The sequence below is a fragment of the Cervus canadensis genome, chromosome 30 (assembly GCF_019320065.1).
Source record: "Cervus canadensis isolate Bull #8, Minnesota chromosome 30, ASM1932006v1, whole genome shotgun sequence".
In the NCBI taxonomy this organism is placed as follows: domain Eukaryota; kingdom Metazoa; phylum Chordata; class Mammalia; order Artiodactyla; family Cervidae; genus Cervus; species Cervus canadensis.
The window spans coordinates 15885489-15912000 of record NC_057415.1 but is presented as its reverse complement, the minus strand read 5'-3'; the positions used below and the strand labels follow the sequence as shown (position 1 = coordinate 15912000).

Genomic DNA, 26512 nt, shown 5'->3' with positions numbered 1-26512 from the left:
ACAGTACACAGAGGGGCCGAGTGAATGTTTCCAAACAAGTGAATTCAACAACAAGCACAGTTCATTGGTTATAAAGCGTATGTTAAATTCAACAAAATATAAAAGTTTTAAAATCAAATGTTTACTTATTTATTCATGCCAAAGAGACATACAAAAGTACTATACAAAGTTTTATATACTTGTATAAAAAGTTGAGGCATTGGTGTTCTGTCGCTAATAATTATATTACTTTAGCATCATATATCATATATTGATAGTACAGTTATACAACATTAACTCTTTGCTTTTGAGCAGTTATGAGCTTACTATTTTAATATACATCATATATTTAGAATTCATTATTACTTTTGTATAAATAATTTCATAATGGTAGCACATGATACTGAGGGAAAAGGAAAACAGTTAATAATCTTCCAAATGCTAGTAAGAAAGAAACTCATTAATGTACACTTGATTTGGGGGGTAAGCATAATTTGGTTCTATGACTTAACGGAATTGAGGAGAGTGAAACAAAGTGTTTTTAAACTGGAAGATACTCATGTTCATCAATTTCAAGCCCTTCATCTTCCATATGAGGAAATGGCTGCACACTAGCCTAAATGACTTATCTAAGGTCACATAATTATACAATGAGAGATGACGCCCCAGGTCTCCTAGTCACAAATCTAGGATCTTTTCCATTTCACAATAGAGGTTTATACTATAATACTATCATATATATATATTTTTAATACTATCATATTTTTTTAAAAGATCAAATCAGCTATCAAGGAAAACCAATACATGGTAACATTTGAGACTTTAAAAAAATCCAGAGCAAGAGTTTATTAAAAATATATATTGACAACTTTGTAACATAATTAGTGTGGAATACAGAGTTGTAAACATTGATGGCAGAAATTCATTGGTTGTAGTAATTCGTCTATATGTTTATGTATCACTCTTGTGTATGAGCTGTGCTTTCATCTGTATCACTTGAGTTAAATTTTTTCCACAAAAATTTCTCATTTGATTTCCAAAGAGAAGCTTCGAGATCCTCCTTCCTTTTGGAAGATGCAGCAAAAGGCACTTTTTCACAGAGAGTCTCTATTACTGCCAAGTCGGTGAGTTTACTAAGACTGTCATCATTTTGGTCATTCAAGATGTCCCAGAAATCTTTTGGTTTCTGTTTCACTTTTTCGATGGACCCAGAAAGAATCTTCTTTCGCAGTTGTGTGGGTCTATTCTCCTGACTTTTAAAGAGGTCATCAAGAATAGAGGTGTCACCAAGTAAGCCTACCACAGAAGTGTTTTCTAACACTGGATTTTCTATTGTTTTGTTTTCCACTTTGAAGGTGGGTCCATTTCTTGAAATATTCAAACCGATGAGATCCTGTTGGTCTTTCCTGGCATTTTCCAACTTTTCCACCTTATCTGCTCTAGACTTACTGTTCAGGGAAGAGGATGCAGCAGTGTCTTTGGCTGCTTGGCTGCTGTCCCCACTGTCAGTCTCCTGGGTACAGTTTATAGGTAATTTCTTAGTTTCCGCATCACTGGAAAGCACCTTTTCTTTACAGGAACTGTGATTTTGAAACTTAACTGACTTTTTTTTACATATGTTGGGGCTGAAAATTGGAGATATTTTTTTGGTAGAATTTTTAAATGACACAGTTTCAGAATCTGATAGCTGTTCTTTCATAAGAGACTCTCTTTTTTCAGACTTATTCTCGACTCTCTCTCCTTTCTCACAGGCAGACTTAGTGCATTCTGAGGGAGAATCCACAAAAAATTCTCTTACCTCTGGATACTGAGAAGTATAAAAGTCTCTTAGCATTTTCTGTCGTTCTTCTGATGTGGCATTAGTTACATGTTTAGCAAACTCCTTTACAGAAGACAACTTAAAATAAGAAGCCATTTCTTCAAATTGTTTTCTGAAGATTTAATGAACAAAGCCAATGGTTATTTTCACTATATTTTATTTTTAAAGAACTTGTCATCAGTGTTATGCTATGTAGCAACAAAGCTATGTAAATGTATTCATTAGCATATATCACAATGAACATATATTTTGCACTTAAGAGAATGTGAACTCTTCCCTTACACTACTGAAAAAAAGTATTTTAGTTCATGAAATTACCAACTTTTTAAGTTATTCTGACTTTTATTATCAGGTATTTCCTGGGAATTGTATGATCTCAGCATGCTGCTCTTCCAGTCAGATAATTTATGACTTACAGCAGAATTATAATTTATATAATCTGTGTTTGAAAATCTATACTGCACACAAGATATGTAAAATAAAATTGTCAAAGAGGGTATCAATAAATAGAAAAGAGAAAATGCCCCTAAATTAATAATTTTTAAGAATTTTTCTCTTCTATGTCCTTTATTCTCTTTCTTCAACAAATACAATATAGAAATTTCACACGCCTTTTTGATGAGCATAAAGGGAAGTTCTAGGAGACCAGGGTTCGATCCCTGGGTAGGGAAGTTCCTCTGGAGAAGGGAATGGCAATCCACTCCAGTATTCTTGCCTGGAGAATCCCATAGACAGAGAAGCCTGGCGGGCCACAGTCCACAGGGTCACAGAGAGCTGGACACGCCTGAGCGACTAATACACACACACACACACAGACACACACACAGGGAAGTTCTAAACTGATAAGCCTAGATTCTCTCTCAGTTTTGATCTGATGGATCTGACCTTCAGTATAGGTAACTAAACCAATGTCAGATGGTCTTTGAAGAAATGAGCTTCAGAGTTAGCATCAGATATTAATAAAAGCCACTGAAGAACTGCACCTTCTGAAACCCTATTAAGATGGAGGTGAAAAGCCTGTTTAGGAACCTGGGCACTAGACTCTGCTCCTTTCCCCAGGTGAGGGTTCTCTAGACTGAACCGTGCCACCCACCCCAAAATCCATATGTGGAAGCCCTAAGCCCCAATGTGACTATATTTGGAGACGGGGGCCGTTAGGAGGTAATTAAGGTTAAAAGAGGTCATAAAAAGTCACCAGAAGACTTCTCTGGCGGTCCACTGATAAAGAATCTGCTGCCAATGCAGGAGTCACAGGTTCAATCCCTGGTCTGGGAAGATTCCACACGCTGTGGAGCAACTACCCCTGTGTGCCTTAACTACTGAGGTTGTGCTCTAGAGCCTGTGCGCCGCAACAAGAGAAGCCCCCGCAGTGAGAAGCCTGTGCACCGCAACTAGAGAAAGCCTGCACGCAGCAACAAAGACTCAGTACAGCCAAAAATTAATAAATAAATGAAATTTTAGGAAAAAAAAGTCACCAGTGAGCGCTCTCTCTGCCACAGGAGGACACAGTGAGAAGGCGGCCGTCTGTAAGCCAGGAAGAAAGCTCTTACCAGGAGTCCAATCACCTGGCTTCCTGATCCTGGGACTTCCCAGGCTCCAGTACTGTGAGAACATATTTCTATCTTTTAAGCTGCAGCCTGTGGTATTCAGCCCAGGCAGACTAAGAAGGTTTTCCTTTGCTGATGTTGAGTTTAGGCCATGAATCAGGAAAGCTCACTGTTCATAAATGTTTTTATAAACAAAAGCTACAGATGCTGCTGCAGCAAATGATTACAAGTCCCCAAATTGAAGACTTACATCTATTTTTATATAATATTTCCTTAAAACTTTGATTTATTGACTGAAAAAATATTTATAGAGCTCTCTTATCTGCAAGGCACTGTAAGAGAAACTATACAACAGTCAAGAAATCCCAGTTCCCTGTCTTCAAGGAGTTTATAGTCTGGTTGGCAGAGACAGATACATGAAGATCAAACCAGAAGGGAGGGATAAATCCTATGATGGAGCTAAGTATTGTGCCCTGTTGGCACCCACAAAAGGGTGTCTAAGCCAGTGACTGGCAGTGGGGTGGACAGCAGGGAAGGCTTCGCTCCTGTCACCTCAAGCCAGTCAGGTAAAGATGAGCCAAGACGCCTCCTGGAGAGAGAGGGAACATGCACAGGCCCAGTTCCAAGAAGACGTGGTGGATAGAGGGGCAGGAGGAACTGCCAAGGAAGAGGATGAAAATCATGAGGGATCTGGATGCTAATTTCAGAAGTTTGAATTTCATTCTGTACACAACAGAGAATCCTGAGGGTAAAAAAGAAGTGATTTTTTAAATGTACATAAACAGGAGCTTTACTTATTAAAGACACTCTTACTTTTGCCACTGAGACCAGGCTGTATAACGTCTGTGTTTCCTTTGATTTTAGCGGCAATCCATACCATATACTTGGGACTTTCTTCTGCAGTTTCAGATGAGCACCCTGGCCTCTAGTCCTCACCACACTGGTCCTGTTACTTGTCTCCAAATCCAGGTACTAGCTATGCCTGATCAACAGTCACTCTCATTGCCAACAGAATATTTAAAACAACACAAAAACAAGTTTCCAAATTTCTGTCCTGAGTATTGCTATTGTCCTTGTTGTAAAGCATCAAGTATGTTCTCAAGAGGTTCCAGTTTTAATTTCAGAGGAAGTAATGACGTATCATTGTTTTGTTTATTAATCATTTCTGAATCCACTTTCATGGCCTTTCTAATAAATATTTGTGCTGTGAAGATTAAGTTATTGGCAAAGTTACAGGCTGATGTCTTTTATTTATCTGAGACTTGGTGGTATATCAGCAGTTGCCAAAGTACTTTCCCCTTTGCTGTGCTGACCTCACCTGTGACCCTGTGCTTCTGTCAGCTCTGGGAGGAGAGGTGCTTCTGACCTTATTCTGTCTGAGTGGCATACCAGGATACCGGCTATGTGATTACCCTTTACAGGATGAGTTATGACTACAATTCATTTTATTTTCACCTTCTAAACTTGCTTTCATAATTCTTGGTCTTGAAAAGAGTTTTCTTTAAATATTTAATGACTGCAAGGTACAACCAGGGAATATAAGCTAGCCACTTTGTGAGGAAAATTTTGTAGACACTCATAAGCCACTTAGGGAAAGGGGTGTGGATGGGGGAAGAAATCAAAGTTGGGTATCTTTGTCTTTCAGCAAGTAGATGAAGAGTAGCTGTGGAAAAATTCAATTCCTCTCCCTTGTTCTTGAGGAACTGAAGGAGAAGGGGTGGAAACACAGCTAAACACCATGCTGTTTCTGCCTGAACTTTCTGAAGTGAAGGTAGGACTGAAACTTCATTCAGATGATCCGTGGGACTGCATCATGGTATAAATTCTTGATTCACGTAGAGTAGGATGGTTAACAGGAAAGAGGTGCCAGCAGTTCGGGCACTGTTCCCTAGCTCAGATGTTGGCATTCTAATATTAGACACCCTTCACCTTTTTATTTAGCATGAGACATTTATCCTGAGGCTAAGATAGAGGAAAAAAAAGGAGGTAAAAAAATAATCATTGTTAATTCTTTCTTTCTTCCTTCCTTTCTTTAATTTTTTGGCCATGGTGCGAGGCATACAGGATCTTAGTTCCCCCACCAGGGTTTGAACCCAGACCCTCTGCAGTGCAAGTGTGGCGTCTTAACCACTAGACTACCAGGGCAGTCCCAATACTCTTATTTTTACATACAGTGCCAAAGGGGAAAAGACGCTTTTGCTTCTCAAAGATTGGTAAAAATCTATATAGTTGGTCTCCTAGCAAAATAATTGCCCATACAAAATTGCCCCAACTTTACTCCAAATCATTGCTGTAAATATGTCTGTGAGGAGCTGCAATGCTGTAGCAGTGTGGGATGTTCACCTTTCTGGGCAATGGGGGGCAGCTCAGGGGTGTGATCCAATCTGCCACACCAGGACCTGAGGAGCTAAGGGGCCAGCTGCCTGGGAGTTGCCAAAACCCTGAGGGAAGCATCTGGAACACACAGAGCAACCAGCACTTTCCTACTGTCTGTAGAAGCCACCAGGACCTTGCCTCCTCCCCTGCTTACCTCAGTCACTACGCCACAGGTCCCCTGACCACTGGCTTCTCATCCTCCTCCTGGCCTCTACATCCTTGATCTAATCCAGTCCCTCATCCTTCCAGACCATTCCTTGGTGCCCCTGGAACCAGGCTATGATCTACCAGCTCTCCTGTGTCTTCTACCCAAGGAGTCCCTCTGTCTCCTCCTTATATTGCCTCCTCCTATGCAGGCTTCACAAGTTAAAATTCTTATACCTCTCATCCTTAAGCCTCAGCGTTCAAGCTTCCCACTGCTGTTTCCAGATTATTTTTTCTTAAAAACTCCTCCCACTCTTTAAGGTTTATGCTATCCAGCTGAACCATTCTCACTCCCACCCCATCTTGTTAAGTGACTTCCTAGTTGCTCCCTGCTGGAGACTGACACTCAAGATTCTGGATTAATGTTGCTTCCTTTCCCATCTTCTGCCATCATTCTTGATAACATCAGTATCCATGTGGATGTCCCACCCAACTTCTGGCCCACCAGTTTCTTTACCTCACCTCCAAAGACTCAATTTCATGTCAGGTCCCTATCGCCAAGATCATACCACTAAGGTCATTACCATTAACTGCACAACTTCCAAATTGCTGAATTCAATCACATCATGCTCCAGTTCAACTACTCAATTATCCCCATGACAACTATGTTAGATTGTACCTTTCATCTCATCAAGTCCTCCAATTTGCTGACTCTTCTGCTTTCTCACTATCATCAACATCCCTTTGTTCAGTTTAGGTTCAACTTTATAATCACTTCTTTGCAAACATCCTTCAGCTTCCTTTCTTTTCTCCCCTTCTCCTGGTAAAACTCAGCTGTTTCCCTATTCTGTGTCTGTCACTGAGCAATTGAAACTTGAATGAAGTCTTTACAACTGCACAGATGGTTTTACTGTAATTACTCTCAAAGAGGGACTTAACATCACTCAGGAATTCTAGCCCCACAAGCTTGCTTTACTACTTTATAAGTTACTTCTTTCATAATTTCTTTCCCCTCAAATCTCTCTCCCTCAATACTGATGCTTTAATTCTCAATTAAGGAAATACCCATTGTATCTGGGCCTTTCTTTACGCTTTTCTCTTGTTCAGTAGCTCAGTCATATCCGACTCTTTGCAACCCCATGGACTGCAGCACGGCAGGCTTCCCTGTCCTTCACCATGTCCTGGAGCTTGCTCAAACTTGTGTGTCCATTGAGTTGGTGATGCCATCCAACCATCTCGTCCTCTGTCGTCCCCTTCTCCTCCTGCCTTCAATCTTTCCCAGCATCAGGGTCTTATTTTCCAGTGAGTTGGCTCTTTGAATCAGGTGACCAAAGTACTGAAGCTTCAGCTTCAGCATCAGTCATTCCAATGAATATTCAGGGTTGATTTGTTTTAGGATTGACTGGTTGGATCTCCTTGCAGTCCAAGGGACTCTCAAGAGTCTTCTCCAACATGACAGTTCAAAACCATCAATTCTTCAGCACCCACCCTTCATTATGGTCCAACCCTCACATCCATACCTGACTGCTGGAAAAACCATAGCTTTGACTATACCGACTGTGTCAGCAAAGTGATGTCTCTGCCTTTTAATACGCTGTTTAGGTTGCCCCTTTCTCTCAGTGCCTCTCAAAGGCTAGACTTTCGCCTGTGGTCTTCATCCCACCTTCTTCTGCCTTCAGGACTTCACTCTTTCTGTTGTCACCTCCCTGGGATAATCTCTTTTTCCCCTATTAGTCTTTTTCCTTGATACACAAACAGGTTTTCGGGGGTTGGCAATCTTACAGTAAAATCTGAATGAACTTTTTGGCCAACCCAATATTATCTTCTCAACTTAAAAACAAACTACCCTTGATCCCACAATGCCCTTGAGCTACTGCCAGTTTCCCCATCCAGATTTAAGGAGCAGTCCCAGGGGCTTGTCCTTTCACTGCCTGCCCACCTCACCTTGGCATCTGCTTACTAAGAGTGCTCACGTGGAGGTGACCGAAGAGTCCTTCAGCTCCAGGGGCTTTCCCCCTTCTGCTTCTGCTTCTCAGCAGCAGTCAATAAAGTCAGTGTTCCCTCCTTTCTGAAACTCTCCCTTCTCTTGGGCTTCAGGGTCTCGCACGGGGCATCCTACCCAGCAGGAGGACATAGTCACCCTCTAGGCTCAGTCCTGGGGCTTCTCCTCTCCTCTCTGTGTTCTGTTCCTAGGCTGCTCACACAGTCTATGGCTGTAAAGACCATTTGTAATCAATTTCTAATCTCTACGCTGGTAACTTCCAGATTTAGATCTCCAGTCCCCAAATCTCAGGGTAGCATTATCCACTGCCTATGTGACATCTCCCCACATCATCAAATTTAATGTGAGTGAAAGAGAACTCCTGATTTTTTTTTTTACTCCAACCTTTTGTCTCTCCTAGTTTTCTCTATTCAGTGAATCCAATCTGTTGTTTAAGGCAGAAAATTGGGAATAAACCTGTCTTCTCCCTTTCCCAACAACCAGTTCAACACCGAACTGAATTTATACAATTGGCTCTGTCTCCATGGCAACTACTCTACTCTAGCAAACCACCACCACCCAGTTCCTTATGGTTTCCCCTAGTCCGCTCTGCCCTCTTCCAGGCAGAAGCTGGAAAAACCTTTTAGAAACATATTAATACATCAAATCATGTCATGCTTCAACAATTTCTACTGCGGTTGGAACAAAACCCAAATTCTTTTCTACAGTCTACAAGGCTTTGCATGCTCCAGGCTCATTTAAGTCTCTCCCTTCATCTCATGCCATTCTCTCCTTGATTTATTATGCGCTAAGTACACTAGCCTTCTCTCAAAAGCCCCGTCCTCTTCAGAAAGTTCTCACTCTGCTCTTTGCCTGTTTATCCTTCAAGTCTTAACTCACATGTCACTTGTGTAGAGAGTCTTCCCTGACTACCCCCTAGAAAGGAAGCAGTGCCCCTCCTGATCCCGCTATTCTCTATAATGGAAGCTGTCCATTTCTTTCCTATAACACACTATTTCATAATTATTTATAAGCTTCAGTACTTCTGAAAATTTTATGGTGTGATGACAAACCTCATCTCATTGTACTGTAAGCTCTTTATCTCTTTTTTGACACTGTACATTCAGCACTTAGCACAATGCCTGAGTGCATATCAGGTGCTCAATAAATATTCAATGACTAAATGAGCAGAATGCACTTAAGTATTTCATTTACCTATATAAAATTTACCTATTTCATCTTTTACCAATTCAGGGATTCATCTTCTTAAGACACTAAAACATTTCAGATTTTTTTTTTTTTGGCCATGCTGCAAAGCTTGTGGAATCTTAGTTCCCCAACCAGTGATTGAACCCAGGCCACCATAGTACAAGTGCAGAGTTCTAACCACTGGATTATGAGGGTATTTGGGGATTTGTTTTTCAAAGTGTACAAATTCAGATTTTTCTGAAATATTCAGATGCTAAGTGTAGTTAACATTCAAATAATTTGTGTATTTAACTAGGTAGTTATATTTCTTTTGAGAACTATTCACAAAGTCAGGTGTTATCATAGATGACATACCTGCGGATCCCCTTCGGTGTTTCTCCAATTATGAAGGTGGTCTGGTCTGTTCGGCAGACGTTTTTCTTCTTCTGGCTTACAGGGTGTGAAACGTAAAGAGGAAATGAAATGCCGCCTTCACTTGGTGGTTGGCATTCCTTTGTATGTGTTGATATATCACCCTTCATTTTTTCCTTATGTGTCTAAAACAAGGAATGAGAGCAAAAACTGAAAAAAATATTCATTTTTAGTCAAATAAGGAGTCTGTCTCACTTTTCCCCAGTATTCTTTACAATCTTGTATATCATATTCATGGGCTTCCCTCGTAGCTCAGTCGGTAAAGAATCTGCCTGCAATGCAGGAGACCTGGGTTTGATTCCTGGGGCAGGAAGATCCCCTGGAGAAGGAAATGGCAACCCATTCCAGTATCATGGCCTGGAGAATCCCATGGACAGAGGAGCCTGGCAAGCTACAGCCCATGGGGTCGCAAGAGTCGGACACAACTCAGCAACTAACCCACCAAACCATATCATATCCTCCAAGTGACATCATTGCCAGATCGTTAGATCTTTAAAAAGATACTACACTTAGCAGTAATGTGATGCTTCTATTTTCATTAAGATATATGCTAAAGATATATCTTTCTTAAAGATATACTAAAGGTAATGGTAATATGATGTTTCTATTGTCAAGACTGTGGGTATACTGATACACATCCTGGCATCTACTTTCCTAAATAAGGATACAAATTAGTGATGTAAACAATGGTATAAAATGAGATATTTAAAATTTTTTAATTTAGTAATTTTTCTCAATATTACTAAGCAGACTTTCACTTATTTAATCTTATATAAGTAGTCAACCTTTTAAAAATAACAATCTTTATATGATAATGAAATAAACTAGTTTCATAAATCTTACTTCAATCTCTACTGAGTTGCAAGAAGTAATTGTTAAGATGTTTACCATAGGGCATTGAAATTACAAAGAGAATAATATTTAATTTATAGACTAAGGGTTGCTTGCTTAACACAAATTGTTAAAAATAGTGAGTCAGGAAAAAAATAGTTTTAAACTGTATGATTCCAATTTCCCTGATAAAATGATATGGTAAATATGTGGAAAGTCCCCATCTCATTTCAAAAAAAGAGAAATGTGTGCATGCTCAGTTGTTCAGTCATGGACTCTTTCATGACCCCATGGACTGTAGCCTGCCAGGCACCTCTGTCTGTGGAATTCTCCAGGCAAGAATACTGGAGTGGGTAGCCACTCCCTTCTCCAGGGGATCTTCCAGACCCAGGGACTGAACCTGGGTCTCTGGCCTCTCCTGTATTGGCAGGTGGATTCTTTACCACTGAGCCACCTGGGAAATATTGGATGCAATTTGACAACAACGATAAAATTATATTTGAGTTCAAAAATAAGACAGGAAAATCTCTAGACGCCCAAATTAAAAGTAACACAGCAGCAGCAGGTGGGAGCTGAAGCTCAGCAGCCTCCAAGGATGGGTCCTAAGTTCTGGACTGCAGGACTCCATATGTAGAGGGAAAATGGAAAAGATTTAACTCTCGGAGTTAAACAATCAACAAACCAAAAACACAGTAGGAATTAAAAGGATGTCCAATTTTCAAATTAAAGCTAGGAAAGCCCAAACTGGGGCACAGGTCAGAAACAGGCAACTTTTTCGGTCTTGATAGAAGCACTGGTGAAAACACAGAATGCCCAGCCCGTGCGATTTGTGGAACACACTTGCATTGTAAGGAAAATCTAAGCTAAAAACCAACATAAAAAACTAGCCTAGAATCAATGAAAACTATAGATGTCAATGAGGGGTAAATACAAAAACATAACATAGGAACACTTTTAAAGTTTATAGAATGCTTGTGATTCTAAGGGGGAGGGCAGGGGGAAGAGCTCAGGTAAAATTATAAAGAACATACAAAATCCACTGCCATGAAAGTGGGCAGATACAACAAATGTGAGAGTCTGTATCTGAGGAATTATAGATTACAAAGCAATGTGAAAGAGACTTTAAATCATTAGCATGTCCAGAAAGATAAAGGAAGTACTAGGTATTATAAAATACCAGATCTGAGAAAGAACCAAATACAAACTCTAGAAGGGAAATATAGGTTTGGGAAAAAAGGATATAAAAACAAACTTAAAATATGTGTTAAGAAGCAGGCTAAATAGCCTTACAATGATAGTTTATAGACTGGTAGAATAAATTACTCAGAATGCTGTGCAGAGATTAAAAAAGAAAAACAGGAAATAAAAATTAAGAGACAGAAGACCTGTCAGAAGATAAACCAAATTTATAAAATATTAGAAGGACAGAATAGAGAAAATAGAAGAGATAATGCCCAAGATATAATGGCAGAGAACTGAAGAAAGCACGAACCTTCAAACTAAAGAAGAAGAATCTCTAGTGTGAAAAATGAAAATAAATCTGTACCTTGTTATATCACAGAAGAGAGAATATCTTATAAACAAACAGAGAAAAAAGATAAGCTATCCCACAAAGAAATAATAATCAAACTAAAGGCAGACTTCTCATTACCACTACTACTATCACCACCACTGCCACCAGAAGATAGTGAGGTTATCTTCAACATGCAGGGAGGGAAAAAAACCTATCAACCTAGAATTCTATACCCAGTTAAACTACCATTTAAGAAACGTGCAGGCATACAAATATGGCAAAACACAGATTAGTATTTCTCAGTAAGACAATTATTCTTTCTTTTACAGGTGTTCAATGGGATTGAAGTAGTACATATCATTGAATGTGGCTGGGGAATGGCTTTCATTCCACATATATTTACAAAGCACCTATTATGTTCCTGCCACTATGCAATGTAATTGAGAAACAAAATATTTATGTACAGAAAGAGGCTTGTACTCTTAAGGGACTTAAAAATGCTGAGTTACCCCTCCCTTTTTAAGATGCCACATTTAGTTTATTCCTTTTTAAAATTAAATTGTTTATCTCTTTAATTTATATTCAAGTTCATTTCCTTGAAATAAACTGAACAAGAGAAATAATTGTATTTTTTTTTTAAAGCAAACCATTCCTAACTAATGAAAAGAAACTGACTTCTTCAAAATCTACTGTGATTCAGATGGACATCACAAAATGCCAGGTTGTCAGTTTGAACCAGGGCTTTGCATCAGTCAGTAATGCTGAAAGTACTTTCCTCAAAGACATCATTTCCTAAATCTTAACACATTATTAATAAAGAGAGAAAAATGTTCATCACTAAAGATGTTTGAAAGAGATTTGATGCATTTACTTCACATCACAAGAAAATAAGATGAATTTTAAAAGTTCCTAATAAAAAAGCTCATTATCTTTGATGATTCCCAAGAAATAATTGTCCATTATTATAAGGAGGGATGGTAATGTCTGTGTGGGGATAAAGAGAGTAAGCCAAAAGAGAAGGAACTGGGCCAACCAGGAACATGCCCTCCTCACATACCGCAATTTCTGAAGCCATGGAGAAACCATGCCAGGCAATGGCAATCTTCAATTATTTACATGATTACTCTGGGTCTTTCTGACTCTGGAAGCATTATAAAACTCATATTTCAAACCCCAGATATATTTTTTCTTAAATTAGTTTTACATAGTCTTCAGGAAAATTCAACTTTTCCAATCATAGCTATCAGACATGTGAATTTTAAATTTTAAATTTAATGACAAATATTCTATACTTTAAAACCTGATTATTTTAGATAATAATGAAAAGAGAAAAGCATTTTTCTCTCACATGGGCTCAATATTCCATCTTTTATTTTAAAAAAATATCTAGGTTCAGATTTCCATTTTAGTAGCTTAGTTTAACACTTACTGAAACAAGGCTGTGAAACAAAATTTCGTATACTAATTTGTTTAATAAACACTTTGATGCCCTGGTTATAAAAGCTGGTGTCACTATTTTGTAGTAAGATAGTATCTTTTACAATAGATAATATAAGGAAAACAGTGACATAATGCAGTTGCAATTCCAGGGACAGTTATAATTTATTATAAAGCAAAGTACAAGGCCTGCAACCAAGATGAAAAGATTCCAAATTATGTGAAATTAGATGCAAACTTGTTTACTACCACTTATGTCAAAGCTGGGAAGTCATATGACACTGGGGCAACAGTATGAAGCAGCAACAGTAATGAAAGGTCAAGAAATGAAAAATTCAATAAAATGAGCTGGATTAGGAATTTAAAAGATAATATTATTGCTTCTTAACATCATGGTAGAGGGTAAGACTGCCAGCTCAGGGAAGCAAAATAAATCCACTCTTCTTTCCACCAGAGAACAGAATGGCCAACAGTTGGAACTCAATGTCTGCATTCGATAGGAAATTTTGAGATCATTTAACATGAAGAAAGCAGAAAGCCCAGTGTCCATAAAAACCTTTAATTGTTCCTTTTCCCTAAAAAGTTTCTTCAAAATTATCCAAGATTTGCTTTGAGGAATTATCTCTACACTCCATGATACTGATGTAGGTTTCCTTTCTCTTAAGATTTATGGTTATAATATTAAGGAGGAAATTATGAAGACAAGAACTTTGCACAGTATTTGTACAATATAAATATGTCTGCTAATAAGTATTTTACAAAGCCTGACAGTGAATTTAATTTATAACAGTAACTGCTATGTTCATGATTATTTTCATGAATTATTGGATATTGTTAGGTATTTCTACTATGGTGCTTTTATGAAAATAATCAAATTTAAATTATGGAATATTTATTAAAAATAAAACTCAGTAAGTGTAAAGAATATAGTAATTATTCCTAAATAATGTAAATATATAGTTTAAAAATCCATTTGATGATGAGATCAACTGAATGGAAATGTGGGGTTACTTGTGCTGTGCTGTGCTAAGTCACTCAGTCATGTCCAACTCTTGGGAATCCCGTGGACTGTAGTCTACCAGGCTCCCCTGTCCATGGGATTCTCCAGGCAAGAATACTGGAGTGGGCTGCCATGCCCTCCTCCAGGGCATCTTCCCAACCAGGGATGGAACCCAGGTCTCTCGCATTGCAGACGGATTCTTTACCAGCCACGCTACCAGGGAAGCTCCATGGGTTACTTAAGAAAGCTGAATCTATCAGAGAATATTGAAATAATAATTCCAATTTATGAGTAGTAATATATCTTCCTCCTTTGGCTGTTTCCTATGTGTAGCAGCCAACTGAAAGTTGAAAAAGTAGAGGAAAAATTCTCTCCCTTCAGAATTAAATAGGTCTAAAAAGGTAAAAGATGGGCCATGGCTAATTGTGTTAAATCCTAATCTGATTTATATAATTAAAAAAATTTAAATGTTATTGTCAGAAAAAGAAATATTTGTTATTAAAAACCAAATTCAGAATATAAAAATTATTTAATTCAACCAAAAACACTATATATATATTATTTCTACAAGTGGTAATTATTTTAATATATTTTGGCCAAAATAATCTCCTTACCTATCCACAATTAAGTGTTTACTGTGGAAATGGCTCACTTGAAAGACTTCATAAATATCTACTTTTTAAAAAATGGAAGCATAGTTCATTTACAATATTATATTAGTTTTAGGTATAAAACATAGTAATTTATTATTTTTTATAGATTATACTCCATTTAAAATTATTATAAAACACAATAATATGCTATGCTGCACAATATATCATGAATATCTGCTTTGACTTAATTTTGATAAAATTATAAAGTCATTATTCATTTTTCTAATGTCTCTATAAAATACATTTGAAAATATATCATAAAAATTACTATTGAAACATGTATAAAGTATACATTCTGTAAAATAAAAGCTATAATTTTAAGTTGTAAAACGTATACATTATGATTATAACAAATAAGAGGGTACTTTTACAGGGAAGCATTTCTTCCTTTAGAGTAGCCAAAATGAATTTACACCAGACCTAGTCAACTATATACAATCCTGTACAACTTATTTATTTCTTATTGTAAAGTATTAGATTTATATTGATTCTAGGAGCAAAGTTTCTTATCTTTAGATTAATAGTATGAGACATTCAAAAGACTTTTGATAGTCTTTTTTCTTTTAATCCCAAAGTGTACTATCTGTATTATAAGGCATTAGACCTAAGCCAACAGCATTATTTTAATTGAACCAGTAGTTACTTTCTGAAAGGCATAACTGAAAGAAGAAGATAAGGTATACACAGATTTTCAATTGAAAGAGTAAGAAGAAATAAAAAATAAAAAAGTTTGCAAATAATCTTTGTTGCCAGTGTACTGAGAAAAGGAAAAAAGGGAATATTCCCCCTACCTCACAACCATATGACTACAATTAGCATTTTTCTATTTACTCTGTTACACATGAAATTTATCTTTACATAATAGAAAACCCTCCAGGTGGCTTCCCAGGTGGCTCAGTGGTAAAGAATCTGCCTGCAATGCAAGAGACACAGGTTGGATCTCTGGGTTAGGAAGATCCCCTGGAGAAGGAATTGGCAACCCACTCCAGTATTCTTGCCTGGGAAATCCTGTGAACAGAGGAGCCTGGCGGGCTACAGTCCATGGGGGTAGCAAAAGAGTTGGACACGACTTGGAGACTAGACAACAATAACAACAACAGATAGAAAACTTCACTGGAATAGTGCAGAGAATGTGGTCTTTCAGATATATTTTTTTAGAAATTTAAAAAATAAATTTTAAAAATAAATTAAAAACATTTTTATCTATTAATTTTGTCTGTGCTGGGTCTTTGTTGCTGCTTAAACTTTTTTCTAGCTGCAATGTGAGACCTTCTCACTGCGGTGGCTTGTTTCAGAGAAAAGGCTCTAGGCACGTGGGCTTAAGTAGTTGCAGCAAGTGGCCTCAATAGTTGCAGATCCTAGGCTCTAGAGCACAGTCTCAGCAGTTGTGGTGTGCACAAGCTTAGTTACTCTGAGGCATGTGGGATCTTCTCGGATCAGGGATCATACCTATGTCTCCTGCACTGGCAGCTGGGTTTTTACCACTGACCCACCAGGAAAGCCTCAGTGCAGAGAATGTTTGAGGGAAAAAAAACCCTCTTTCTTTGAAGTAAAAAATAATTTTGGAGGAAAATTACTAAAGTACTACAGAGGGCATCTAGGTAGGAATAGCAAGGAAAAGAGAAAAGTTGATAGGGATTAGTTTTCCCATACTCACCCACCCGTGGGCAACAAATAGGGCAGGAAACATTACAATCCAGGAGACTGAGCTTCAAAAACAACCACGAACGGCCTCTAGTTTCAATTTTGGCAGGAGAAAAACTATTGTAATCTGTGCCATCTTTCTAAATCTCTTTGAGGCTAATTACTGGAGACACAATCATAGCTGGTGCAGATAACGCCGATTCCTATTCTGCTCATTTGTACCCCTCACAAGTAGAGAAAGCTTTGAAGGGGATAATGTACGATGAAAAACAGCCTGATAGGATGGGTAGTCTGTCTGTGGTAGGTTACCAGGAGGTAGTGAAATTTTTATTAAGCAATTTTGGAATGGATCTGTCTACTGAGCTGGTTTTTCTCACCTTAGAAAACATATTACAGGGCATACACCAGAGCAAAGAGCAATGTATATTTAACAGCCACATTTACCATTTTTTTTCCATAATCAGATGATTAGCCTTGATTTTGCTGTTGTTGTTTAATTACTAAGTCGTGCCTGACTCTTTTATGACCCCATGGACTGTAGCCCACCAAGCTCCTCTGTCCATGGGAATCCCCAAGCAAGAATACTAGAGTGGGTTGCCATTTCCTTCTCTAGGGTGTCTCCCAACCCAGGGATCCAATCTGCATCTCCTGCTTAACAGGCGGATTCTTTACCACTGAGCCACCAGGGAAGTCCTTAGCCTTGATTAGTCACTGAGAAAATGGAAATCAGGGAGGACATTTTCAAAGGAAATGGAAGGTCCCAATGGCTCTGACCCAGTGAGGAAGCATGAGTCTGGATCCTAAGAATCACCAGAGGATCTGCCCCTTCCAAGAAGCTTCACTTGTTCCTGAGATCACAAGGCAGTCTATGGTCACTGTCAGAACAGGGCATGCTGTGTAGCCAAAGTCCCTCACACTGGTCTGATCACACTAACTTTGCCATAAAGACTTTTTTTTTTTTTTAAAAGTGCTCTTTCACTTTTTTTCTTCATTAAACCTTAAATAGTTAAGTCTGAGAGGCAGCAATGCTTTTGTTTACACATCTGTTCAAACAAAAGATTAAAAAAGAAATCTCTCTTTGGGTAAAGGCCAAACCCTGTAAACACGTAAAAAAAGTCATAAACTTGCTTATCTTTGCAAAGCAGGGAATCAGGAGTTCTGTAAAAACATATAGCACATGTAAGTAACATATAGCACATTCAAATGGCATCTGAGAGTCCAAAATGACAAAGAACTTCAAGGATCTTTGCACAAGTGTGAAAAAGTCCTTATCCTTCAAGTGATCATTCAAAATTTCTGCCTGGAGGTAGAAAATATTACTGTAAATGCAGTTTTCCAATACTCAACAAAAACCTAAGGCAACTGTGAGATACCCCTGAATTGCCTTCACTCAGACTCTGGAGAAAAGCCAGCTGGTTAGAGGACCCACCACAAATATACAATGAAGTATAATTTTCTGCATATGTTTAAAAATGTCATTCAAATCTGAAAAAACAAACTTAGGTTCAAATCCAAACCTTCCCTCCCTCCCCCCTTTTTAGGTGGTAAAGGGAGATTAAAGTTTGTAATTATGGGTCTGTTTTCCTCCTGGAAGGAGTAACAGTTACAATTCAGTTACATATATATATATACACACACATAGATATGTATGTTATTTTCTTTTCTGGTAGTACTTTGCTTTCTGAGTGAGCCACAAAAGGACAGGCTGCCCTGAGCCTAGCTTCCTTTTTTTGTGCACAACATCCATTTCTCACTGTCCAAGAAACTCATCTATCTGAAAGAACAAAGCGATGGCCTCAGCAGTACAGCTGACTACCGTGGGGCACATAGTACAAACAGAAATGCAGAAACCCTGAAGGGACTGCCACAGCAGTCAAGCTGCAGGAAAGGGCCAGGTGAGATGGTGGCAATCACCTTCCAAAAAGCCTGTGGGCCAGCAATGGGGAGTATCTGCTAATACAATCTCAGACCTTTATGGAAGGATGGTCAGGCAGTAGATTCCGCTCAATACCTCCTACACACAAAGGCTAGAGCAAGATGTAGGGCCTTTTGGGGTAGCTGTCTGAGCAAGGACTCGGCACTACAAGTCCTGGTGTCTAGGCCTTCCTCGGTCATTTATTGTGTAAATTTGGGGCAAGTCTTTTTTCTTTTTTTTAATCTTTTTGAGCCTCATTATCCTAAGGAGTAATGATGGATTTGGAGATTAGGATCTAAGGGGATAAAAATTTGGATCTGGGACCCCCATCAGTCTCTTTCATATTTAAAGTTCACAATTCTACTAGTCTTTTTAGGATCTCCAGTAAGTTGCAATGAATAAGGTCCTTAGCATCTTATAATCCTGACTCAATTTTAAATCTTTACATATAACATTTATGTTAATATAAAAATGTCTGTAAAGATTACTTGAAGGTTCTACACTAAATAATACTTGTTAGTGAAAAGATCATGGAAGGGTGGTGCTGATGGAAAAATGTTAAAGTCTTTCTTGTCAGGCACCTGCCCCTGCTTGCCTTTTCAGTGGCTGGCACTTCCTACAGTGAGCTTAGGCTCTCACTTCCTTCCTCGAGGCCTCCAGCTAGAGTAAGTGTAGGCTTCTATGTAGGCTGATTCAGTTGCAAGTCCAAGGATGGCTCTCCAGTGTCTAGGAAAGAACATTTCAAGCACTGTACCACAAATGACACTGGGACACTGTTACTAGTTGTGAAGTTGGATGCAGATTATTGTTTATAATCAAGTACTGAAAACTGTGAATAATTCTCCTTTTTAGTGAATTAGAGTAGGTTTCCTATAACCACATCATTTTCACTCTCTTCTATTCTGATATGCTTTCATGAGCCATGTAGCAGAGGAAGTAAAGCATTCATACAGAGAAAGACCAAGTGAAAGTACGTTCCACTAGAACTGAATTTAATAATCAAGTGACCCTGTCCACATGGTCTAAGATGGCAATTCTGAACCTTTTTGGTTTTAGGCCGCTTTATAGTTTAAAAATTAATGAGGAACCCAAAAAGATTTTGTTTATGTGGGTTATAGCTATTGAAAGTTTAAAACAATTAATTCATTAAAAATAAAAATAAGCCAATTACATGTTAACTTAAATCACTCTTTTTACCAACAAAAAAGTTTATATTTTCCAAGGCCAACAAACAAAAAACTAACCAGAAGAGTGATTACATTTTACATTTTCACAAATGTCTTTAGTAGCTGGCTTAATAAAAGACAGCTGAGTTCTCATATCTGCTTCTGCATTCAGTCCTGCTGCAATACTGTCTTAGTTGGAGTACATGAAGAAAATCAGCTTCATATAGATATGTAATTGAAAAAGGGAAGAATATTTACATAGCCTTTTCAGTTAACTATAGATATTCCTTTTTGATACTTCATCAAAATTCAGTTAAGGTTAGTTTCATGTAATATTTGAAACCACATCAGAATTTTTTACATTACTAAAATTAAAATTCATTGGTATATTTTGCACTTTGGCTGAATTTTTTCCCCAAGCATGATTTTGTAATATAATTCACTGTTCATCTGGAAAACAGTAAGTCAGTTATGCGTATCTTCAAAATGTTGACACATTCAAATTATACAACATCAAAAAATCGTATTTGTTGTTAAATATTTAAATATTGGGAATGGGTCATGGTCATGTGCTCAGGAAAGGTTGCTTGCCCTCTCAGTTCTTAGCGGATGAACTGAGATTAGTCAAGCCAATTACGTCCTGCCAGAAAGATTTTCCTCCAAAACAAAAGGAGAGACACATGAAGAGAAGCACAGCTTCCTGTCCTTGCATACTTTTGTATGAGGAAACAGGTTCTTGAGATGTAGCAGTCATCTTGTAACATGAGGAAAAAGGCCTCACGGAACTAAAAATTAACTCGCTAAAGACAGTGGAGAAGAAAATCAGAGAGGCTGATATCTTATGATGTCACTGGACTGTAGCATTACACCTGGAAATATTTCCCTCCAGACTTGCTGTTATGTGAATTAGTTAACAGCCTATTGCATAGGTTATTTTCAGATGGTTATTCTATTCTCTGCTACTGAATGCATCCTGTGAAGTGAAGTGAAAGTCACTCAGTCGTGTCTGACTCTTTGTGATCCCATGGACTATACAGTCCATGGAATTCTCCAGGCCAGAATACTGGAGTGGGTAGCCTTTCCCTTCTGCATATATATATAAAGTGTCACATAATACAATAAGTGCTATAGCGTACATACATGCATATACACACACAGGTAAAAATGAATTTGAGGAAAACATTTACATCGCTTTGGAGAAGATAGAGAAGAAATGTCACTAATGATACAAGGAGTTGGAGTTCAACAGGCAGGCACAGGTAAAATGGAATTTTAAACAAAAGAAACACAAGAGCAAAGACATAGAAGGGTAAAAATCCACAGTGTGCTTGAAGACTGACTCATAAACTAAAGGATGACTAGGAAGAACCTGTTCAGCTTGCTATCCTCAGGGTCTAGTACAGTGCCTGGCACAAAGTTACTGTCAGTAATTCTAAATGAGTGTCTCAGAATGAGACTGGAAAAGCAGGCTAGCACCAAATTGAGACATGCCTTACATGCCATACAATAAAGAAACAAAACAGATATTTTATAGAACTTTGGAACACAGACAATTACTCCCCAAGATGGCTGCTTGGATTTGTTACTGCTAGATGAGGAAAGATCACAAAGTCACACATGGGTGGGGATATCTTTCTGACACCATTCTCCATGTTCTCCCTTCTTGAGTGGGTTTCCTATACTAGAACTATGGTCAACAGGTGAGAGATAATGAGTGACGATGAAGAATACCAGCATTTATGCTGCTCTAAAGTGACTAACATCTTTACATCATCTGCTAGAATACACCTTTTAACATTAACTTCTGGAACCTATATTCACAGTGAAAATTGTTATGGGCATCTGCATTATGTAGTAATTTCTTGTAGGAATTACTAATAACAAATGTTTTCTGAACTTCCACTCTGTATTGCCTGTTGCTAAGTGGTGATGCTAATGGACATGTATGCCGTGGTCCTGATCCGTAAGAAGTGTGTAACATACGTGAGGAGAGAGCAAACACTAACACGGTGTCCACCACGTCTACAATGATGTTAGGCACAGCGAATGGGTGTGAAAGGAGTTTGGAATAGAGTGATCTCTGAAGACTGAGGTTTTATGGAGGGAGTGAAACTTGAATTGGGAGTGAAGGATCAGTCAGTAGATAATTTGGTTGGAGGTGTAGATTGAGTAAGTTTATTGAAGACCATGAATGACAGGCAAACCTTCTAATTCAGATAAGGAGGGATTGTTTCCCTTGGCTGATTGTAAATACATTCAGTAGCTCAACAATGCCAAGCCATTGCCAGAGGATTTTTAGGAAAATTCTGAGATTTGTTTATAGAAAAGACAGTTTAAACGATTTACTTTTCAGAACATAGTGTTGGGGTTCAGTATACCCTGACAACAACTGAAAACCTAAATTATTAAAAAAAAGTATCAGTTATATACAAGACACTATTTTAGGTCCCCAGAGTTATCAAATGAGAATCAGAGATATATTCTGCTATTTTTAAAGTCCAGCGTTTACTAAAAAAGAAGATGTATACTTACCTAACTGATAAAAATTTGGAAGTCGTATGTTAGAATAACTAGGTCAAAGTACTATTACATGAAGCAGAAACAGCGTTAAGAAGGACAGCTTACCTAGAGCTTATGTTGGAATTGGGGCAGGCTTTGTGAAAGAGTGACACATCTGAGTTACATGCTGAGAGGCAGAGAGGTTTGGAGACTTGGGAGGTTAGGACAACTAAGGCTGAGTAGATACTGCCAAGTCTTACGGTATTTCTTGAGTCCAGATAGTTTTACCTATCTAAAAAAAAGATTTTTAAAGGGAAAGATACATTTAGTCCACCCGAATTTTTTGTTTAACTGCTAAAGTGAGGGAAATTCTTAATAGACAAGTTATCTTGAAAAATTAGACTGATTTGTCATATTGGAAAAGCAAAATAGACTTAAAAAAAAAAAAAGGAAAATCTCCAAAGCAAAATAGAAAGTAAAGGAACTGGGCGAAAGCACAGGAGAAACCAGAAGGGTTGAAAGACTGCAGGGATTTAAGCTGACTGCCGCTGCTGAGCCTGAGGGAAGTCATATACCATCTCATTAAAATAAAAAAGTCAGTAAAACGGTATTGTTTCCATTAGTCTCCAAGAATCCTTCAAGTTCTGAAATACTATGATTCCCTGTCCTTACAATTTCACTTCATTCATCCTATAAAACTCAGAATTCATATGTGTAGAGGCAGGATTCTCAGATGACCAGGCCATAGGTGCTTCCGTTAAATGGCCATGTCCAACTGATACCATGGTTTTCAGAGAGGGATAAAATACACATTTGAAAAGGGCTATTAAGTGCTTAACATTCTCTTAAGTCACTAGGTAAAGTCAATCAGAGTTCAATGAGGCCTCATATCTCTAAGCCTTTATATTGTTGCTCAGATGCTCAGTCTTGTCAAGACTTGTCAAGAGTCTTGTCAAGACTTGTCAAGAGTCTTGTCAAGACTCTCTGCGACCTCATGAATTATAGCCTACCAGGCTCCTCTGTCTATGGCATTCTCCCAGCCAGGATACTGGAGTGGGGTGCCATTTTCTCCTCCGGGGATCTTATCGACCCAGGAATTGGACCAGTGTCTCTTGCATCTCCTACACTGGCAAGTGGATTCTTTTAGAAAGCACTATTTGAAGAAATACTATTTTTAAACTATTTATAATCTTCCAACAATTCTAAACAGAGAAACTGTTCAAAGGAGCCTTATCAATCTTCTAAGCAATTGGAACAATGACCAGCTAGGAGAAGAGTTAGAATCAAGCTACTTCCTAATGAGCAAAGAATATTTTTATCAGCCCAGGCCACTGTCACATTAGCTTATAATTACTGTCAAATATAATTTTTTTCTATAGTATTCTTTATGATAAACCAGGCACAGTTCAAGGTGGGTCCTTCATCTATAAAATTTGAGGACTGAACTAGATATCTTTTATGGCATTCTGACATATTTTATTACTGGTGCTACTAACAGAGCCTGGCAGGCTGTAGGGTCCATGCAGTCACAAAGAGTCGGACAAAACTGAGCAACTAACACACACACTAGTAACAAAAATAATAACAGGTCATTGCATAGAATAAGAGAAAGAGCTTCACTCATCAACCCTACTAGTAAGCAGTAAGCAATAATCATAAATACAATAATAAACACATATGCCTTTCTGGCAAGAATTGAATGTGGTTTTGTCCCCATTATCTCATTAGTGACATTACTCCACCAAGCCTGGTAACATCACTGTGAGGAAGGATGCCACAGCTCCTCATCACCACTAGCTAGAAGTGGAATACATGTTTATAGGTAACGCTAGATTCTCATTCCTTTGACTAGGTAACAGGTGATTTTCACAAATGACACACACACTCTCTCTCTGAATCAATCCTACTTCTAAGGATAGAAATACAAAAGCCTTCTTCATGCCAACACTGGTCCCATAATTTTATACATATACATACACAACTTTAAAAATCTGCTCTTTACTAAAATCACTTGGAAGAAAAAATTTCTGATGCAAATACTATAAAGTTAACATCTCAAGACAGAAAAATGATAAGACCATGAAAAATCCCACCCAGCAAGAGTTAATTCCATTGCATGGTGAAACCATACACCTTACTTACTGGACTACTTCATAAACCAGTCGTTTGTGAACAATTACTTTAAACCATCATGCCATTCACTATCCTGAAAAACAGGCTAATAGAAAGCTGTTATCTCCCCAAAGTCTGCTTATTGTAAATAGCCCATCTCTCCTTGCTGACTCCAAAAGCTGTATACACATACTGCAATCGAATCTACCATAGCTCAAAAAAATCCTTTCTTTAAGTAACCTACAAAATGCCAATCTAATACAAATACGAGAAAGAGAAGTTCTTACTAAGACAAGATTTTGTATTTACAGTATTCTGAACAATGCTTAAACCTGCGCTGGTTATATAAAAGACTCTCCCCCATGCCACCTCCGCCCCCAGGCTGACAGCATGCTTAGTTCTCTCATTTACACCACGCTGCAGTAACATAAAGAAGGGTTTACTATTAATCCAGGTTTTACTACAAAGCGGCCCGTTATTTCTCTGTCAAACACTGGCAAGAGTGCCAAGTGTCTGTCATACCATTCAGGGGATTAAGTCTCCTTTTATAGTCTGATACTTGTACCAATTTATAAAAATACAGATATAGTTTCTTCAAGTTGGTCACAGTCTATATTTTGGCTTGGATTCAGGCAGCAGAGGCTGACTATGACAGCTGGCAGGAAACTGAGGGGAGAGTACATCCTCCCCCTTTCAGTCACATCTCAGTTGCCATAGTGATTAATCCTTAATTGAATGCTGTCTTTGTACAATCTTTTCAGAAAACTTTAAGTAAGCTTAAGTTGAAAACATAACAGTTGACTGAAAAAATGAGGTTCCACATCACACAGGTATAGCTAAGTTTTATGACATACTTCCATATAGTGAAAGAACAAGTTAACTTTAACAAAGGTATTATCCATTCCTTCCAGCGCTTAAACGTTTGTTTGGTCTAAGCTTAAACCTAAATCACACAGGTTTTCCCTCTTGGTATCAGACATCTTATCTTTTAAAATAAGCTGTTCTCATATGGTTCTGAAATATCCAAGCACAACTGAACGGAAAGCAAGTTCTTATTTTACATAGTTTTGTACTGCTAAATTAAACAGGCATAATTAGAAATTTAAGGTTTTAATTCAACATATTTATCAAATATGTTCTATAAGCAAATTAATTTATAAAAGTATACACTAAGAAACCAAAGGAAATATGGGGAAGACAGTATATTTTAGAACTTTTCTTAACATATGGTTGAATTTTATTTGATTCACAGCTTTTGCCATTTTGGTTTCTAATAATTACATCAAAGGACTGAGAAACTCTGAAAGACTACAATATGTTATTTATAATTGCAGTGTACATTATTTCTCCTTTGTAAGTTTTTCATTTAGTATATTCCTTTGCAATTTAGTTAAAGGCTCTCACTTAGACTCAATTACAGTATTCCTTGGGAAGTAAAATACTTGCATATTGTGGCCACCGTTAATCTTGTGTTGCCTCCATACAAATAAATAGGACTTGTTTTGTTTTCTTAGGAACTGAGGCAGCACATCTGCCTCTGGCTGCAGACACAGACACACACACTGAGAGACCACACACAGACACACACACACACACACACACTGAGAGACCACACACAAACACACAGAGACACACACAGACACACACACACACACACACACTGAGAGACCACACACAGACACACACACACACACAGACACACACACACTGAGAGACCACACACAAACACACAGAGACACACACAGACACACACACACACACACACACACACACACACACTGAGAGACCACACACAGACACAGACACAGACACAGACACACACACACACACAGACACAGACACACACACACTGAGAGACCACACAGACACACAAAGACACACACACACACACACACACTGAGAGACCACACACAGACACACACACACACACACACACACACTGAGAGACCACACACACACACACACACACTGAGAGACCACACACAGACATCACACACAGACACACACACAGACACAGACACACACACACAGACACACACACACTGAGAGACCACACACAAACACACAGAGACACACAGAGACACACACACACACACACACTGAGAGACCACACACAGACACACACACACACACACACACACAGACACAGACACACACACACACACACTGAGAGACCACACAGACACACAAAGACACACACACACACACACACACACTGAGAGACCACACACAGACATCACACACAGACACACACACACACACTGAGAGACCACACA

The 26512-nt window shown here is 38.3% G+C and overlaps 1 protein-coding gene across 5 annotated transcripts in view; it reads right to left on the bottom strand.

Moving 5' to 3' along the window:
• The window catches only part of ERCC6L2 (ERCC excision repair 6 like 2), a 182592-nt gene that overhangs the window by 19798 nt on the left and 136282 nt on the right, over positions 1-26512 (bottom strand). For 3 of the 5 annotated variants that reach the window (XM_043453162.1, XM_043453161.1, XM_043453163.1), the window contains 2 exons: positions 9410-9591; positions 106-1910 (listed from right to left, as the gene is read on the bottom strand). In XM_043453162.1, coding sequence (XP_043309097.1) covers positions 938-1910; positions 9410-9591 — 1155 coding nt within the window. In that variant the 3' untranslated portion in view covers positions 106-937. Of the gene's footprint in view, positions 1-105; positions 1911-9409; positions 9592-26512 lie in introns of those variants that run through there. The other 2 variants (XM_043453164.1, XM_043453165.1) reach the window with 1 other exon arrangement.